General features: G+C 40.2%; 1 protein-coding gene and 1 non-coding gene across 10 annotated transcripts in view; one reads left to right on the plus strand and one right to left on the minus strand.

Annotated features, from left to right (window-relative positions):
- The first annotated feature begins 6,772 nt into the window (after positions 1–6,772).
- CDK12 (cyclin dependent kinase 12) overlaps positions 6,773–18,856 on the plus strand; it is a 75,292-nt gene continuing 63,208 nt past the window's right edge. For 6 of the 9 annotated variants that reach the window (XR_012375567.1, XR_003205658.2, XR_003205662.2 and 3 more), the window contains exons 1-2: positions 6,773–8,415; positions 12,767–13,651. Coding sequence is in view for 3 of the 9 variants with exons in the window: in XM_025859463.2 (XP_025715248.1) it covers positions 7,367–8,415; positions 12,767–13,651 (1,934 nt within the window). In the remaining 6 variants the exon portion in view is untranslated. The remainder of the gene's footprint in view (positions 8,416–12,766; positions 13,652–18,856) is intronic. The other 3 variants (XM_025859463.2, XM_025859465.2, XM_025859464.2) reach the window with 2 other exon arrangements.
- LOC112814144 (U6 spliceosomal RNA) lies at positions 16,607–16,713 on the minus strand. The gene has a single exon (XR_003205682.1). It is a non-coding gene; the product is annotated as a U6 spliceosomal RNA (small nuclear RNA).

The raw sequence follows: 18,856 nt of genomic DNA on the forward strand, positions 1-18,856 counted from the left end.
TTCGGAATGGCAAAGGCTTTCGTAAATTAAAATCCCGGGATCTCTTTACTGAAGGACTTAGTATTTCAAAGAATATTTGTATCAGAAATGTTTTATTAAAGATAATACTATTTCTTGAGATACTAGATGGAAAAATTAAAATTATATTGGCTCTTTGTAACACGACGTTCCAAGCCAGCCCAATTCATTCCCATTTCCTAATTTTTTCTCAAATTTCAGAAATACTTCTCACGCAATTCCAGTTTTCTTTTTTTTTAAAGATCTGGGAGATTTGGTATTAGAATTTGGTATTAGGATTACCTTTGGATTAAACTAAACTTGTAGCAGTTCAGAGCATCGGATGCTTTTAATTATATACCAAGGTGTATCACAATTGCTAGTGTCCCTATTTTGTAATCATAGTAAAAACAAGCAGTTTAGCTTGTACTCTATACTACAAAGAATGTGTAGTCCTGTCTTTTCTATCAGTAAATCCACACAAGAAATTTTGAGTAATGCTGAGAAGTTTGTGGCCACTGGAATTGGAGAACCAGGCTAAAATACAAAGCTAGTAGTCCTTCAAAGTTCTTTTTTTTTTTTTAAAGATTTATATATTTGTTTTGAGAGAGTGAGAATGAGAGAGAGAGAGTACATGAGAAGGGGGGAGGGTTGGAGGGAGAAGCAGGCTCCTCGCCGAGGAGGGAGCCTGATGCGGGACTCGATCCCAGGACTCCATCCTGGTACTGAAGGATCATGACCTGAGCCGAAGGCAGTTGCTTAACCAACTGAGCCACCCAGGCACCCCTCCTTCAAAGTTCTAAATATAGTCAAGGCTTGTTTTTTGTTTGTTTTGGTTTTTGTTTGTTTGTTTTTGTTTTAATGTTCTTTTTCCAAACACATCTTTGAAAATAACTGCTCTAAAGTTAGATTTTACCTAATTTCGCTAAAGGATATTTAGTGGATTTCTACTGGCTTTTCAGTCTCAGACTTGCCACATTTCAAAAATGCTATTCAAACATCCTCCAAAACCATTCCAGCAGATAACTACAGTTCAGGTGAAGGGGCACAGCAGTGTAAATTCAATAACAAATCTTTGGAAGTGTCTGGGAACACGTTCACTACCACAAAGATATCTATGACCATGCTCTTTGAAAGTAGGATTCAAATTTTATTTCTTACCTTTTCCTCTTTATCCTCATTTCTTTGAGTCACTATGTAGTGAATTTCTTAGGGCAGGATTTGGCCTTCATTTCCGAATCCCCACTGCCTACCTACCACTGTACTTGGGCCCAGTAGGCAAATGTTTTACTGGGCCTACGAAACCATGCTAGACTCATCTCCTCTCCCCTTGCCAATTCCTTCTTTCTCATGCAGAAAATTCCAGCACTCAGGGCACCTGGGTGGCTCAGTTTGGTTAAGCATCTGCCTTTGGCTCAGGTCATGATCTCAGGGTCCTGGGATCAAGCCCCACATTGGGCTCCCTGCTCAGTGGGGAGCCTGTTTCTCCCTCTCCCTCTACTGCTTCCCCTGCTTGTGCTCTCTTGCTCTTTCTCTCTGTCAAATAAATAAAATCTTTAAAAAAAAGAAAAGAAAATTCCTGCACTCTTTCCAAATGTCCTTGAACAGACCTTTTTAACTGCTGGGAGAGGCCTTCCTCCACCTGACCTCTTCACATCACTAAGGCCTTCTTATTCAGATGTCAATTGTCTTCCTCTAGACTAGAGAAGTCTTCTCTAGCCCCTGACTGGATCAGATCCTCTGTTACATTATTTCAAACTTTTCTCTCTCTCTCTTTTTTAATTTATTTGATGGGGGGAGAGAGACAGAGAGAGCACGAGCAGGAGGAGGGGCAGAGGGAGAGGGAGAAGCAGGTTCTCTGCTGAGTAGGGAGCCCAACATGGGATTCGATCCCAGGACACAGGGATCATGACCTGAACCGAAGGCAGATGCTTAACTGACGGAGCCACTCAGGCACCCTCTCTTTTTTTTTTTAAGATTGTATTTATTTATATGAGAGAGTGTATGCGTGTGGGTGTGCAAGGTGGGGGAAGAGGCAGAGGAAGAGGGAGAGAGAATCTCCAGCAGACCCCAAGTTGAGTGCAGAGCCTACTGCAGGGCTGGATTTCACAACCCCGAGATCGTGACCTGAGTCAAAACCTAGAGTCCAACACTTAACTGACTGAGCCACCCAGGTGTCCCTCAAACTTCTCTTTAATAGCACTTTCACCACTGAAATGTATTAAGTACATGATGGTTTAATTCCTGTCTTCCCTGTTAGATTGCTACCTCCAGGAAGGTTTTACCGGGTCTAGTTCTTTCACTACTGTCTAGTAACATTGCCTAGACTAGCCCCTGACACATGTCAGAGACTCAATGCATATTGTTGGGATAAATTGATAGAGTTGCCAGATAGAATAGGGAACACTCAGTTAAATTTGAATTTCAGATAATCAATGAATATTTTTAATATAAAAATGTGTTCCAGGGGTGCTTGGGTGGCTCAGTCAGTTGAGCGTCTGCCTTCAGCTCAGGTCATGATCCTGGGATCCTGGGATGGAGTGGAGCCTCACCTGCTTCTCCCTCTGCCTCTGCCCCTCCCCCCACTTGTGCTTTCTCACTTGCTCTCTCTGATAAATGAACAAAATCTTAAAGAAAAAGTGTGTTCCAAATATTATGTAGTGTAAATCTAGCAACTTTCAAACTGATGAGGTACAGAGAACATTTTATCCAAGTGAGAATATTCAGATAATTCATTATTTTTTTAAAGATTTATTGATTTATTTGAGAGAGAGTGAGAGCACACAAATGAGGGAGGGGCAGAGGGAGAGGGAGAGAAAGAACCCTCAAGCAGACTCTCCACTGAGTGCAGTGCCCACCTCAGGGCTTGATCCCACGACCCTGGGTTCAAGACCTGAGCTGAAATCAAGAGCCAGATGCTCAACCAACTGAGCCACCCAGGCGCTCCTCAAAGATAATTCATATTTAAAATGCTGACAAGCCTCTATGGAACCCTAATACTTGTGTATTAGGTAGGATCTGGTAACATAAACACGAAAACACAGCCCCAAACTTTGATGAACTCACCTGATTTCGAGTTCTGAAAATATGATTGGTCATAATAATCAATTACTCAAAAATTTTTTGTTAATTTATTATTGTGCCCAAAATATCAATACTAGATATACAGCTACATTTCCTCATGGAAACTGTATACAATAATGTCTATACCAAGTGTAGCTAGGTAATTTTAAACCTTATAAGCTTGAAAATAAACTTTACCAAATTTTGGTTACAGAATAGAATAAGAAGTTATTTCTCATCTGAAAAATGTGGATAAAATGACATTATTGAAAAATTTGTACTCCAAAAGCAAAGATAGGAGAGACATGTCATTAAACAAGAAAATCATCCAAGGTGCACATAGGAGCGATCTTTGTATATGGCATAAAGGGGACAATGGTCAAATTTTAAATGACTAAGCTTTGACGGAGATTTCAGAGGACTCTTTAAACCTAAAATCTAAACTAATAAATTGATCCAGGGTGGGGTTGGGGGAGTTATTGACTTTAGTTAAATATTTCCTCTTGACTACAGCCTAAAGAGAAGCTCTCTGACTTTCTCTGAGGGATTTACACAGAAGTATAGTCTTCATCTGACTGATTACCTTGGGGTTCATAGAGTTGCCCTAACTCCCTGCCCTGGGAGGTCATGCAAATAAAGCAAATTGTGCAGTCCTGGAATTTCTGAGTTCAAAGTTTTTCTGTAGAGTGAAGCAAACCTTATTTTATAAAAGCACTATTTTCGCCAATTGTTGGAGAAATTTCTGCAGTTTACACTTGATTTTGTATTTAAACACTTGGACAAAATATATTTCCTAGAGTAGAAATTTTTTCCCAGCTTTATTGAGAGATTATTGACATTAGGGTACAACTGTATCCAACAAAAAGAGAAAGCGTACTGCAATAGAAAGAGTACTGATCTAAGATTAAAGAAAGAGCTGTCCTTGTTCCTGGCATTTCCTACACTTAATGGAAACGTTCTCTAACTCCTGAGTCTCGGTTTCAACTTTTAGTAGATGCATGTAGTAATACCCATCTTGGCCACCTCACCTGATTATTTGTTCAACTGATATCCATTGACAGACTTAACAGAGTTCTATGGAAAATTGAACAGTGCTATAGAAATATGTTATAAAAATTCAGTAAAATCTTCATTCATTCATCAGGAGTCTCTAGTCTTCAGTAGGCAACCATTAGATAATTAAGAAAGTTTCAACTACTCTTTATTTTTTTTAAAGATTTTATTAACTTATTTGAGAGAGAGAGAGAGAAACAGCATGAGAGGGGAGAGGGTCAGAGGGAGAAGCAGGCTCCCCGCTGAGCCGGGAGCCCGATGTGGGACTCGATCCCAGGACTTTGGGATCATGACCTGAGCCGAAGGCAGTCGCTTAACCAACTGAGCCACCCAGGTGCCCTGCTGTTTATTTTTTTTAAAGATTTTATTTATTTATTTGACAGAGAGAGACACAGTGAGAGAGGGAACACGAGCAGGGGGAGTGGGAGAGGGAGAAGCAGTCTCTCCACTGAGCAGGAAGCCCGATGCCAGGCTAGATCCCAGGACTCTGGGATCATGACCCGAGCTGAAGGCAGACGCCCGACAACTGAGCCACCCAGGAGCCCCATCAACTACTGTTTAATTTAGATGATGAATTTTATTCAAGATTTATTTGACACATTACCATAATTCCTTCTGCTGTCCCCACTTTTCTATTTTACTGTGGGTGTGGGTGCATCCTGGGTCAAAAACTTAATCTCATTTAAAAGATATAAAAAATCAGAGTAATTTTGCTGAACTCATGCCAATGTTTGATAAGGTAGCTCAGTCATTTCATCCAGTCTGCCACGAAGTCATGCCATTGGCTATCATGTCAGACACTGGTGGGGACTTTTATATTTTTATATCCAGGCTCTCTTGCAGCAGTGCATGAGGAGTTACCATATCTGAGTTCCAGTACTGAAGTCTATCCGTTTTTTTCTTTTTCTTTTTTTTTTTTTTTTAAGATTTTATTTATTTATTTGAGAGAGAGAGAATGAGAGATAGCACGAGAGGGAGGAGGGTCAGAGGGAGAAGCAGACTCCCCGCCGAGCAGGGAGCCCGATGTGGGACTCGATCCCGGGACTCCAGGATCATGACCTGAGCCGAAGGCAGTCGCTCAACCGACTGAGCCACCCAGGCGCCCCTATCCGTTTTTTTCTTGATGGCATTACATTTTCTTCCATGGTTAATTAAAAAGTTTACCTTTTTCATTTTTAGCCAATGTTTATGGACTCAAACATTTAGGTAAAAAATTTTCTTTTTGGTACCCATGTGACCAAAAGCAACAAGAACATTTTCAGGGAGTGATTTTGAGAGTAGGATTCTTCTGCCTACATTCAGGGTGTTTTCTGGCCCCTATTTTACTGGCTGATCTTCCCATCTTTTTTTTTTTTTAAGATTTTATTTATTTATTTAACAGAGAGAGAGAGAGAGAGCACAAGCTGGGGGAGGGCAGGCAGAGGGAGAAGCAGGCTCCCTGCTGAGCAGGGAGCTCCATGCAAGCCTCAATCCCAGGAGCCTGGGATCATGACCTGAGCCTAAGGCAGACACTTAACTGACTGAGCCACCCAGGTGTCCCTAATCTTCCCATCTTTGCATATACATATCCTAGTCTTTGTGATCTAACTCAAATGCCCTATATTTATAAAGCTTTTCCTTAACACTCCCAACCTCCTTTAGAACCTTTGCAGTGCTCTGTATCATTCTTATGACATTTATCATCTTATATCTTGTGGTATATTTTCTCTAGATCTTGCTTGATGGCCTTATGGGAAAGGATACTATTTCACAGAGGAGGGCCTTAAATTCTCATATAGATAAATTTGATGAAGAAAAGAATGAAGAATTTTGGATAAGTCATTTAACTTCTTGGTGCCTTAGTTTCCTCACATATACAATCCTATTTCAGATGATTGTTGTGGAGATGTAATAAGCTAATGTGTGCAAAGTTCTGAAAAGTAAAAAATGAAGGGCAGATATTATTTTCTTGCTCATGAATACTATGTTCTACATGTTCATAATTATAATCTTCTGTGTGAAGATAAAAGGCTAAATGATTCCAGAAAAGCCACAGATGATCCCAAGAGGTGATGAGTTTTCAGGTTAAGATTTTAAACAGAGTGAGAGAGGAAGTGCTACACTATACAAGAGCTGTGCTTTGGTGTTAAGACAATTTAAATCTCGTTTTTGGCACTTGCTGGACTAGCTTTAACTTCTGTGACTCTGAGTTTCCTTATCTGTAAAATAGGGAAGAGGATACCGTGTTTTGCAGAGTAGTATGAGAATTAGAGATAATGCGCATAGTATACTCTATGGAAGTGGGAAGCATTGTTAATACTTAAGGACTTGGGTTGAAATGTCCCCACATTCGCCCTTTGTCCTGTTGACAATATTTTCATCCTCGTAGTTGAAAGAGTTGTTATAAAATATGCAAAATTAGTTTTGTGCCGGAGCCTGGGAGTATTTGTTCAATGAGTTATCAATAAAGTTTTGAATAAAAAAAACTCCACCGCCGTTTCAATAAAGCTTTGCTCAAATGGAGAGCGGGGATCTTATCGCGAGAATCTGGCGGAACGCGTTTCTTGTTCAGGACCTAGTCTCGCGTTTTTTGAGCAAGCCGTGGTGAGAGGTGAAAGGGAAGCACGAAATACCGCGAGAGTCCACAGGATTCTCGCGGTATTTCCTGGGATCGCCCCCTCCCCCCCGCCAAGTGCCGTTTCGGTTTAACCTAGTGTGTGACTGAGTCTGTGTGAGGGAGCGAGTGAGTGTGTGAGGTATTGAGGTGAGGCGGAGGCAAGAAGAGGGGCTCCCTCAGGAGCGAGGGACAAAGGGGGCGTGAGGCACCTAGGCTGCGGGACCCCAGCGACAGGAAGCCGCCCCGAGCCGGGCTACCGGGTAGGGGAAGGGCCCGCGCAGTCTTCACAGGGCCCCAGAGCCGGAGTCGGCCCCACAGCCCGGGGCCGTCGGCTTCCTACTTCCTCGACCTCCCCGGCGCCCGGGCCTGAGGATTGGCTCGGTGGGGGGAGGAGGGGAAACAGACTTGAGCAGCTACCCGTTGTCTCGCAACTCCACTGCTGAGGAACTCTAATTTCTTTTCTGGCTCCTTCACCCCCCACCTCATGTAGGAGGGTGCTGAGGAGTCGGGAGGGAGGAGGAGCCTGGGCTACCGTCCCTTCCCTCCCCACCCCCTTCGAGGGGCGCTTTGGTAGGCGTGGGGTTGGGGGGGTGGGTGGGGGTTACTTTTTGGAGTGCTGGGGAACTTTTTCCCCTTTTTGAGGCACGGCGAAAGGGAATGCCCAATCCAGAGAGACATGGGGGCAAGAAGGACGGGAGTGGAGGAGCTTCTGGAACTTTGCAGCCGTCATCGGGAGGTGGCAGCTCCAACAGCAGAGAGCGTCACCGCTTGGTGTCGAAGCACAAGCGGCATAAATCCAAGCACTCCAAAGACATGGGGTTGGTGACCCCCGAAGCAGCACCTTTGGGTACAATTATCAAACCTTTGGTGGAGTATGATGACATCAGCTCTGATTCAGATACCTTCTCTGACGACATGGCCTTCAAACTAGACAGGAGGGAGAATGATGAACGTCGTGGAACTGATCGGAGTGACCGCCTGCACAAACATCGTCACCACCAGCACAGACGTTCCCGGGACTTACTAAAAACTAAACAAACAGAAAAAGAAAAAAACCAGGAAGTCTCTAGCAAATCGGGATCGATGAAGGACCGAGTATCAGGAAGTTCAAAGCGTTCAAATGAGGAGAATGAGGACTATGGGAAGGCACAGATATCCAAAAGCAGCAGCAACAAGGAATCCAGGTCATCCAAACTCCATAAGGAGAAGACCCGGAAAGAACGTGAGTTGAAGTCTGGGCACAAAGACCGGAGTAAAAGTCATCGGAAAAGGGAAACACCCAAAAGCTACAAAACAATGGACAGTCCCAAACGGAGATCCAGGAGTCCCCATAGGAAATGGTCTGACAGCCCCAAGCAAGATGATAGCCCCTCAGGAGCTTCTTATGGCCAAGATTATGACCTTAGTCCCCCAAGATCTCACACCTCTAGCAATTATGACTCCTACAAGAAGAGTCCTGGAAGTACCTCAAGAAGGCAGTCAATTAGCCCGCCTTACAAGGAGCCTTCGGCCTACCAGTCCAGCACCCGGTCACCCAGTCCCTACAGTAGACGACAAAGATCTGTGAGTCCCTATAGTCGGAGACGTTCTTCCAGCTATGAAAGGAGTGGCTCTTACAGTGGGAGATCACCCAGTCCCTATGGTCGAAGACGGTCCAGCAGCCCTTTCATGAGCAAACGGTCTCTGAGTCGGAGTCCACTCCCCAGGTGAGCTATTTGTCTAACAGCCCTTTTTTCTTAGGCTGCGTCATGAGGAATTGGCAGTTAGTCATGTTAACATTTTGTTGAAGCCCCCAGTCTTCCTTATTGACTAGAACACTTAGTTATTGGCTAGTTACCCAAGTAGGTGAATCTGGTCTTCTCTTAACTCAGAATTTGAGAAGTGGAGAGTTCACATGCCTAAAACTGCTAAAGGTAGGTACTTCCAGGGGTGAAATCTTCAGTTGTAAGCCCCTGTAAGAAAAGTCATAAGTTCCTGCTTATTGAGTCCACATAGTTGATAACTGAGCTTATCCCAGAGTTTATCTAGCAATTTTAGTTGCATTGTCTTAAATCACCTTGGTATTCGTGCTTTAGACCTCACTGGACCTGACTGGGGATGTAAGAAATTATAAATTTTCATTCGTATTATCTTGAAGCTATTTGCCTAGGTCATCTATCATTTGTGCGTGTGCTGTCCACTGAGTCTGCAAAGCTGTAAGTTTATTTCTTAATTCCTGTCTTTAAACTGATGTTTTAGTGGAAATTCAGCTGCTTAGTCTTTTTTCCTTTTGTTGATACATAGCTTAGCAGAAGTTGGTTCCAAGGATAATTTGATTTTCTTTACAGCATCACCATTGACCTACCTTGTGACCACTGGCAATTTTCAAAATTTTTCTCTAAAAAAAATGGTAATAGTGCCTTTACCATATTTTAGCAAGAAAGGCATGTTAGTTTGAAATTTAATCATTAAAATGAATTACTACTGAAAACTGTTATTTTTAGATGATGAGATGTACCTCCCTCTTTGTGGACTCAATTGTCCACAAAAGAACATGGGCTTTGGGGTTATACCTGAATGGAATCCTAATCTTTGTGAACTTTGGCAAATAATTTAATTTTTCCCTGCCCGTGTTTCTTCGTATGTAAAATGGGAATAATAACTACCTACTTCTAGAGTAGTTTTGAGGATTAAATTAGCTAGTAAATATGAAGTGTAAAGCACAGTTTCTGGTTACCTGGAGCAGGTCAGTAAATTCTGTCTTATGAGCAAAGAAATATTGTTGGATGCTAGGAGAGAAATTATGCTAATTTGTAAAAATCCATGCATGTCTTTTATATGTCAATATGAGTAATTTTTGCTGACTTAAAGTTATAATTATTCATAAATTAGTTTGAATTAATCAAAATGCAGAGTTCTTAACCTGTCAGGGCCTAAAAGTTCCTTAGTCCTCCCCCTCCCCCCAACCACCCCCCCCATTTTATCATAATTTTTCAAACACAGAAAAGTTGAAAGAATTATAGTGAGGATCGATATATGTAATACCTAGATTCTACAATTAATATATGTTATATATTTTATCGTACCCATCCATCTCTCCATCAGTCCATCTTTTGTTTTGATTCATCTCAAAGTTGCAGACATCAGTATACTTCACTATAAGCATTTTAGCATGTTGTGTATAGCATTAGCTAGAGTTGACTTTTTTTGAAGGGGTGAGAGTAAAATTTATATAAGTGAAATGGATGTCTTAAGTGTACTATTTATAAAGTAGCTTAGTTGTTAAGGAAACATAAGAAATATTCTGAGAATACTTGTTTTCTTGAGGAGTAATTTCATTAAGGCTGTTTTGAGAATTTTTATTGTCATGAGTTTTGGGAATATGGAAGTGCACTTGAGGTTAAAACACTAAAACAACTTTCAGAAAGAACTTGCTTTGCAAGGATTCCTTTTGGATTCATATCTCAAGTTCTCTCTTCCTCTACTCACTTAATTGGAACTAGTGCAGTAATGGTAAAAAATAAATCAGGAACGAATTGGGAGACACAATATAATAGCATAGGACACAATATATAAACATAATATAATTTTAGAGTCACATGCGTATTTTTAGTTGGGTTTTACAGAGCATGATATGTTTGTATATGTGCACTACAGATTTTTTCCTCATTCATTGGAATTCCAGACAATAAGTACAAAAATTTCTTAGAGTAGAGCATACAGATCCCTTCTGTGATATCTCTGTTTTTTTCCTTGGGAGATGGTCAAAATTAAATAAGCAACATCATTTTAAAAGACTGAAAATACCTCGCCAGAAATGCAATGTCTTTGCATCCTCCAAATTAGTAGTGGTTAGTAGTAGCAATTTCATTTCAGATGAATAGAACCTAACTCAAATCAGGGGGAAAATACATTTGTTTTTGAGAGGTTTTTACTGTTGCCTGCATTTACCTATTGGTTGTCTCCTCTTGCCACCCCCCTTCCTTGTCGCTTTTTTTCTTGAAGAGTGGATCTTGACCTCAAATATAGCATTTGTATCACTAAAAATGCCATAAGTATATGGCCATCAGAATGTTCTATTAACAGTAGGCTTCTGTTCAGAAATTGAAGGGTTTGTAGCAGAGTTCCTTAGGAAGATTTAGTAATGCTGAATGATTAAAGAAACTAGTTTTTAGAGCTTGTGGTTCTGACATTACTTAGTGTTTGGGACTTTAGAAGTTTATCATGGGATAATAGAGATAGTAGTTTTATCCCAGTTCCAGTTCAGTGAGAGAAAACCTCTGGTTTCATCCAGTTACTTACAAAAGAAGTATTAGTTTTCTGAAGAATAAGTGGATGTTTCGTAAATCCACTTAACCACTTTCAGTATTCTGTATCCTCGTGTTCATATATATGTCGTTATTGCTGTTTTGAGTACTTCTATTCCAATAATGACTTGCATTTTAACTAAAACTTCCAAAAAAGCAGTGTAGTTACAAGAAAACCATGGCTAATATCATGTGAGTTATTTCGCCTACACATATGTACTATTTGTTTTGAAACATTTTGAATTATGTCAGTATTACTAATGACCAAAGATAAAGGGAGATATTGAAGATCTGGAATGGGAACAATTTATTTTAGACTACTGGGCAAATTATGTTTTGTTCAGTCACATTTTTAGTGCTATTTTTTCTCCCCTCACATTGAGGCCTGAGCACATTAGGCTTTATGAAAAGGCAAAAAGAGGGGCACCTAGGTGGCTCAGATGGTTAAGCATGTGCCTTCAGCTCAGGTCGTGAACCCAAGGTCCTGGGATCCAGCCCCACAGCGGGCTCCCAGCTCAGCAGGAAGTCTGCTTCTCCCTCTGCCTCTGCCACTCTCTCCTGCTCATGCTCTCTCATTCTCTGTCTCTCTCTCAAATGAATAAATAAAATCTTTAAAAAAAAAAAAAAGACAAAAAGAATTAATGAGGGTTGGGTTTCAATTAAGAATAATCTGGGGGTGCCTGGGTGGTTCAGATGGTTAAGCATCTGCCTTCCGCTCAGGTCATGATCCCAGGGTCCTGGGATCCAGCCCCACATCAGGCTCCTGGCTCAGCGGGGAGCCTGCTTCTCCCTCTCCCTCTGCCTCTCCCCCTGCTCATGCTCTCTCTCTCTATCTCTGTGTCTCAAATGAATAATTAAAAAATCTTAAAAAGAATCTGCCTCATGGATTTCCAAATTCTTAATAATGAAGAAAATAAATTGAACATGCAACAGTACCTTGCTTTATGAGTTCCTAAAAAGTTGATTGGAAATCATTTTATATGTGAAAATACCAGAAGTCATTATAGTTTGGAGAACTTCTGATAAATTATTTGGTAAGACAACTTTTTCAGCTTATTTATTTTGCCAATCCTAATAACTCTTGTATCTTAGGGGTTGTTTAGTATAGGCACAACTTAATTATCGACTGAGGATTCAAGGAACAAAATCTTCCTGGGATCTGTCAATTAAATAGTTCTCTAGTTTAAACAATTAGGTTTTGGTGAAGCATGCTAGTTACTTTTAACTTCCTGATTGGTATAACCCACCTTTAGTATAAAGTGTGACTTTTTTTTTTTATCATGTTTTCACTTCATCAGAGATTTAAACCAAAATTCCAAAAAAGTAATTGTGAATATGGGTGCTTCCCAACATGGGAAAAAAATACCCATCTTCTTGAGTTGGATAAGTAATGGATAATTTTAGTGTTATATGAATGAAATATGTTGTCCTACAGGATTTAGTTCCTTGTAATCTATTTTTTAAGTAAACTTTATTTTTTAGACTAGTTTTAGATTCACACACAAAATTGTGACAGTAGTACAAAGAATTATTTGTCCTTGCATCCAGTTACCCCTGTTATTAACATTTTACATTGGTCTGGTACATTTGTTACAGGTAATTAACCAATATTGATATGTTATTATTGTTTGATGGTACCTAATTAATTTTTAAGATTGCTAAATTACTCAGAGTAGCTTCTTTAAGTTACAGTGCTCCATAGTTTAACTGATGTATTTTCCTACATATTGCTGTCAGCTATCCATTTTAAACTGGCTTTTTCTTTTTCCAGTAGGAAATCCATGAAGTCTAGAAGTAGAAGTCCTGCATATTCAAGACACTCATCTTCTCATAGTAAAAAGAAGAGATCCGGGTCACGCAGTCGACATTCCAGCATCTCACCTGTCAGGCTTCCGTTGAACTCCAGCTTGGGAGCTGAACTCAGTAGGAAAAAGAAGGAAAGAGCAGCTGCTGCTGCTGCAGCAAAAATGGATGGAAAGGAATCCAAGGGTTCACCTATATTTTTGCCTAGAAAAGAGAACAGTTTAGTAGAAGCTAAGGATTCAGGCTTGGAGTCTAAAAAGTTAACCAGAGGTGTAAAATTGGAAAAATCTGCCCTAGATACTGAACTGGTGAATGTACCACATCTAAATACAGAAGTCAAAAATTCTTTAGATACAGGGAAAGTAAAGTTGGATGAGAACTCTGAGAAGCATCCTATTAAAGATTTGAAAGCACAGGGATCAAGAGACTCTAAACCCATAGCATTGAAAGAGGAGATTGTTACTCCAAAAGAGGCAGAGACATCAGAAAAGGAGACCCCTCCAACTGTCCCCACAGTTACTTCTCCTCCACCTCCTTTACCAACTACTACCCCTCCACCTCAGACACCCCCTTTGCCACCTTTGCCTCCACTACCAGCTATTCCACAGCAGCCTCCTCTGCCTCCTCCCCAACCAGCATTTAGTCAGGTTCTTGCTTCTAGTACTTCAACTTTGCCCTCTTCTACTCACCCAAGGACATCTACTTTGTCCTCTCAGGCAAATTCTCAGCCCCTTGTACAGGTTTCTGTGAAGACTCAAGTATCTGTAACAGCTGCTGTTCCACACCTAAAAACTTCAACATTGCCTCCTCTGCCCCTCCCACCCTTACTACCAGGAGACGATGACATGGATAGGTAAGTCCTGTAGTTAACTGGGAAAACTTTACCCTCTTGATGTACATGTAATCATTTTCTCTTAAACTGTCAAAACTGCTCTAATGCATGGCTGTTTAAAATGCTTTTATGAGTAGGAAATGCTTTTGGTATTTGGTTTTCAGTGGACAAGTTCTGATTTATAACATTACTTAGGAGAAGAAAATTACAAATTGGGGCCTAGTAACCCTTTTTGTTCATAAGTTTATTTGATAAGGCTAACTTTTGGTTCAAGTTTTTAAAAATCAATGGTGTTTTTCTCCCTAAAGTTTTATGTTGAAAAATTCTTTTTTTTTTTTTTCTTTTTAGACCTTTTCTTTTTTTAAGATTTTATTTATTTGAGAGAGAGAAAGCACAAATAGCAGAGGGGCAGAGGGAGAGGGAAAAGCAGACTCTCTGCTGAGCAGGGAGTTCGCTGTGGGCCTCAATCCCAGGACCCTAGGATCATGGTCTGAGCCAAAGGCAGCCGCTTAACTGAGCCAGCCAGGTGCCCCAAGATTTTTTTTATTTTTAAGTAATCTCTACACCCAGTGTGCGGCTCAAACCCATGACCCTGAGATCAAGAGTTATATGCTCCACTAACTGAGCCAGCCAGGCACCCCTGTGTTGAAAATTCTAATAGCTCTGGAAAAAATGAAAGAGTAATATAATTAACTCCTTTATACTCTTCACCAAGATTCACCAGTTAACTTTTTGCCACATTTGCTTTTACTATATCATGACACTTTACTTCTGAATACTTTTTTTTTTTTAAGGATTTTATTTATTTGACAGACAGCGAGAGCAGAAACACAAGCAGCGGGAGAGGGAGAGGGAGAAGCAGGCTTCCTGGCTAGCAGGGAGCCCGATGTGGGGCTCAATCCCAGGACCCTGGGATCATGACCTGAGCTGAAGGCAGACACTTAACGATTGAGTCACCAGGCACCCCACTTCTGAATACTTTAGCCTGTCTCTTCTAACACTAAGAACATTTTCCTAAAGAATCACAATACCTTAATCACCCAAAAAACTTTTTACTGATTTAATAATATAATATCAATAATAACAATATCAAATATCCTTAGTGGTCCCCCAAAATGTCTTTTATAGCTGGGTTTTTTTTTCTCCTAAGCCAGAAAAAGAATAAACTAGTTTTATCTTGAAAGACACTGCTTTAAAAAAAAAAAAAGTTACCCTATAAGAAGCAGAACAACAGCATGTAGAATCTTTACTAATTAGAATATAAATTCACAATGGGATGATGGGAAGAGCTCTAATTTTGATGAGTCCTCTTAATATTGAGAAGTGAAATGATTATGAAACACGAATCTGATTTTATGGAAGGCATTAGGAAATATATTCTATATCTTGTCAGGACTAGCTAGGCAAATACCATCAAACAAATTGATTTAGTGGTGACATAGGCCATGGTAGTAGTCTGTGTTACTGGTTTTTTCTAAGGAGATCCTACCCTCTTGTTCTCTAGGATATGAGTTTAATTTATTGCAATAAACTTTCATTGTAAGCATAAAAGTAAGTACTACTGATCTTACATCCCAGACCAATTCCCAAGCCTCCATTATTTTCCAAGTGACATCAGTAATTTGAATGATGATACATTTCAGCTCTTTACATTTATATTTTTCCAGACTATGCTCTATGCCTTTTAAGAAGGTACAAATGCAATTAAAAAATTTTCTTAAAGAATGAGTCCATTACTTCATAGTAGTAAATCTTATTTTAAAGAAAAATTCCACTGCTCTTTCTTTTTTTTTTTTTTTTTTAAAGATTTTATTTATTTATTTGAGAGAGAGAGAATGAGAGATAGAGAGCACGAGAGGGAAGAGGGTCAGAGGTAGAAGCAGACTCCCTGCTGAGCAGGGAGCCCGATGCGGGACTCGATCCCGGGACTCCAGGATCATGACCTGAGCTGAAGGCAGTCGCTTAACCAACTGAGCCACCCAGGCGCCCTCCACTGCTCTTTCTAATATCAATAATTATTTGTCAATTCTGCCATATCCTGAGAATTGCATAGGAGAAGGATAAAACCTGAACTTTATGTAAAAAAATCTGTTTAGGTACACAGTATACTCATAGATACAAGCTACGTGTTTCTCTGGTTTTTGTTGGAAAAGGAAATAAGGAAATATCAATTGAGCATTATCCAGTGGGACTCTCGGCCATGATCTATCTACAGGAACCTTGTTTAAATATTAGTTTACATAGTGGCTAGAATGATGTCAGTGTGGCTGAGAATCTTCATTTTGAAATGTTTACTTGGCTAACCAAGTAATTATTGAACTGACCTACCATGTCTCAGTGTAGAGTGCAGATTTCCAGAAGTGGAATAATTTTGATAGGCACATAGGAATTTGTGTCTTTTAGATTGGGATGAAAGGTAAAGTAAGACCATTCAGTGCTTATTTGAGTATGTGTGGCTATCTTTAAGAATGTGTATGAGAAAATGAAGTGAACAGAAGTATTTTTTTGTTATTTATCAGTTCTGATTGTGAAAGTATAACTGTTTCATAGTCCAATGGAATTTATTTTAATAGTGTGATAATTATGTAAAAACCCATACACAAAACAAAACATCTGTTTTCTATGGATGCATATATCCATATAATCCATATGAATTCACACCAAAAAATCCAAAAAATATATTTTTTTATAGTTTTTTTTTAAGATTTTATTTATTTGAGAGAGCGAGAATGAGAGAGAGAGAGAGAGAGAGCATATGAGGGGGGGAGGGTCAGAGGGAGAAGCAGACTCCCTGCTGAGCAGGGAGCCCAATGCGGGACTCGTCGATCCCAGGACTCTAGGATCATGACCTGAGCCGAAGGCAGTCACTTAACCAACTGAGCCACCCAGGTGCTGATAATTATGGTTATCTCTGTGGATGGGACTTAGGATGAGGATCAAAGGTAAAGGACCTTATCTGCAAAATTTTAATATTTTAAAAATATGGAATGCTTCACAAATCTGCTTGTCATCCTCGCACAGGAGCCATGCTAATCTTCTCTATCTTGTTCCGATTTTAGTATATGTGCTGCTGAAGCGAGCACCAATATAATTATTTTTAAATGTATGATTATTATTAGTTTTCCACATAAATATAAACAAATTATTAAAGGCAGAAAAATGGAAATGAAGATATCTTTCCACAATTTTATTTTTTCACTTTTTTTTTAAGATTTTATTTATTTATTTGACAGAGACAGTGAGGGGGGAACACAAGCAGGGGGAGTGGGAGAGGGAGAAGCAGGCTTCCTTCAGAGCAGGGAGCCCGACGTGGGGCTTGATCCCTGGACCCTGGGATCATGACCTGAGCCAAAGGCAGATGCTTAATGACTGAGCCACCCAGGCACCCCATTTCACTATTTTAAATTCAAGTTGGTTTTTGTTTTCGTCTTTAATTTTTTTTTTTTTTTGGTGCCATGCTATCCATGTATCATACCAGCTGCACCTGTTTTTCACATGAAAAATAATTTTTATGTAAGAAAACTTTTCAGGAAGAAATCTGAAAGTTTGCATACAGAATTCATTTATATTCTTGATCTTCTCGTGTGAGATTGTAGCAGCTTAATTGTTGAGAATGTGATTTATACATCTTTCTGTTGCCTACAGTGCTTTAACCACTGAACACAGAATGTGATCAGTAAATATTGCTTATTTGAATGACTAAGACTACTGAAGGAGACAGGATCAGGACTTGTGTGAAATGACACTGTGGGAATGTAGTTAATTCCATAGGCACATGGATGATGTAGGACTTGTATCAGAGGATTTGTCTTCTTTTAAAGTCCCTTTGGGAATAGAATGAAACTTCTTTCAAAGATATATATAGGGCCAGAAATGTATTAATCCAGGTATCAAATGCAGGAGTGAATTTAACTACTGGTATTGCAAAAGCCTAATTCATGGTCTGCAATTCTTTGTTTCAAGAAATGAAGGCTGCTAAACCATCCATTCTTCATGATATAGTACATTCTTCATGAATATAGCTATTTGTGGATATCACCTGCTTTTTTTTTTTTTTTAAGATTTTATTTATTTGAGAGAGCAAGAGCGGGAGGAGAGGCAGAGGTAGAGGGACAAGTGGACTCCCCGCTGAGCAAGGCTCCACCCCAGGATCCCTGAGATTATGACCTGAGCCAAAGTCAGACGCTTAACCCACTGAGCCACCCAGATGCCCTGGGGATCACCTGCTCTTAAGGAGATCATCTGTATGGGGCTCCTGGGTGGCTCAGTCATTAGGCGTCTGCCTTCAGCTCAGGTCGTGGTCCCGGGGTCCTGGGATCGAGCCGCACATCAGGCCCCCTGCTCCACAGGAAGCCTGCGTCTCCCTCCCCCACCCCCTTTTGTGTTCCCTTTCTCGCTGTGTCTCTCTCTGTCAAATAAATAAAATTTAAAAAAAAAGATCATCTGTATACTCTTTTATAAAATTTCAGTTAACTGGGGTGCCTGGCTGGCTCAGTCAGTAAAGATGCAACTCTCAATCTCTCAATTTCAGGGTCGTGAGTTCAAGCCCCACGTTGGACATGGAGCCTACTTCAGATAAATAAAATTTCAGTTAACCACATAGGGTTTTTAAAATCTTTGTTTCCAGGGCACCTGGCTGGCTCAGTTGGTAGAACATGCAACTCTTGATCTCAGGGTTGTGAGTTCAAGCCCCACTATGGGTGTAGAGCTTACGTAATAATAATAATAAAATAGGGGCACCTGGGTGGCTCAGTCGTTAAGCATCTGCCTTCGACTCAGGTCATGATCTCGGGGTCCTGGGATCGAGCCCCACATTGGACTCCCTGCTCCGCCGGAGGCCTGCTTCTCTCTCTCCCACTGCCTCTGCTTGTGCTCTCTCTCTCGCTGTCTCTCTCTGTCAAATAGATAAAATCTTTCAAAAAATAAAAATAAAAATCTTCATTTCCGATCAGTTTTTTTGGGACCTGGTTCATTTGGATTTTGTCAGACTTTAGTAGTCTCAGTAGAGTTTGTATTATTCTTAAAGGTTTTATCTTTAAAGTACTGAGCTCTTAAAAGAAAGGATCTTTGTGAGCATTCAAATTTGATTTAGAATTTTGCTAATGGAATGCTTAGTTCTCATTTCTAATGTATTCAGCTCAAATTTTTATTAGAAGTTTATAAAAGTGAATCACTTTTTAAACAACCTGCTTTAAAAAGGGGAAAGGGATAAATGATCATATTTAA

Source organism: Callorhinus ursinus, unplaced genomic scaffold (assembly GCF_003265705.2).
Source record: "Callorhinus ursinus isolate GAN/ISIS: 27379988/994484 unplaced genomic scaffold, GSC_fseal_2.0 scaffold52, whole genome shotgun sequence".
NCBI lineage: Eukaryota > Metazoa > Chordata > Mammalia > Carnivora > Otariidae > Callorhinus > Callorhinus ursinus.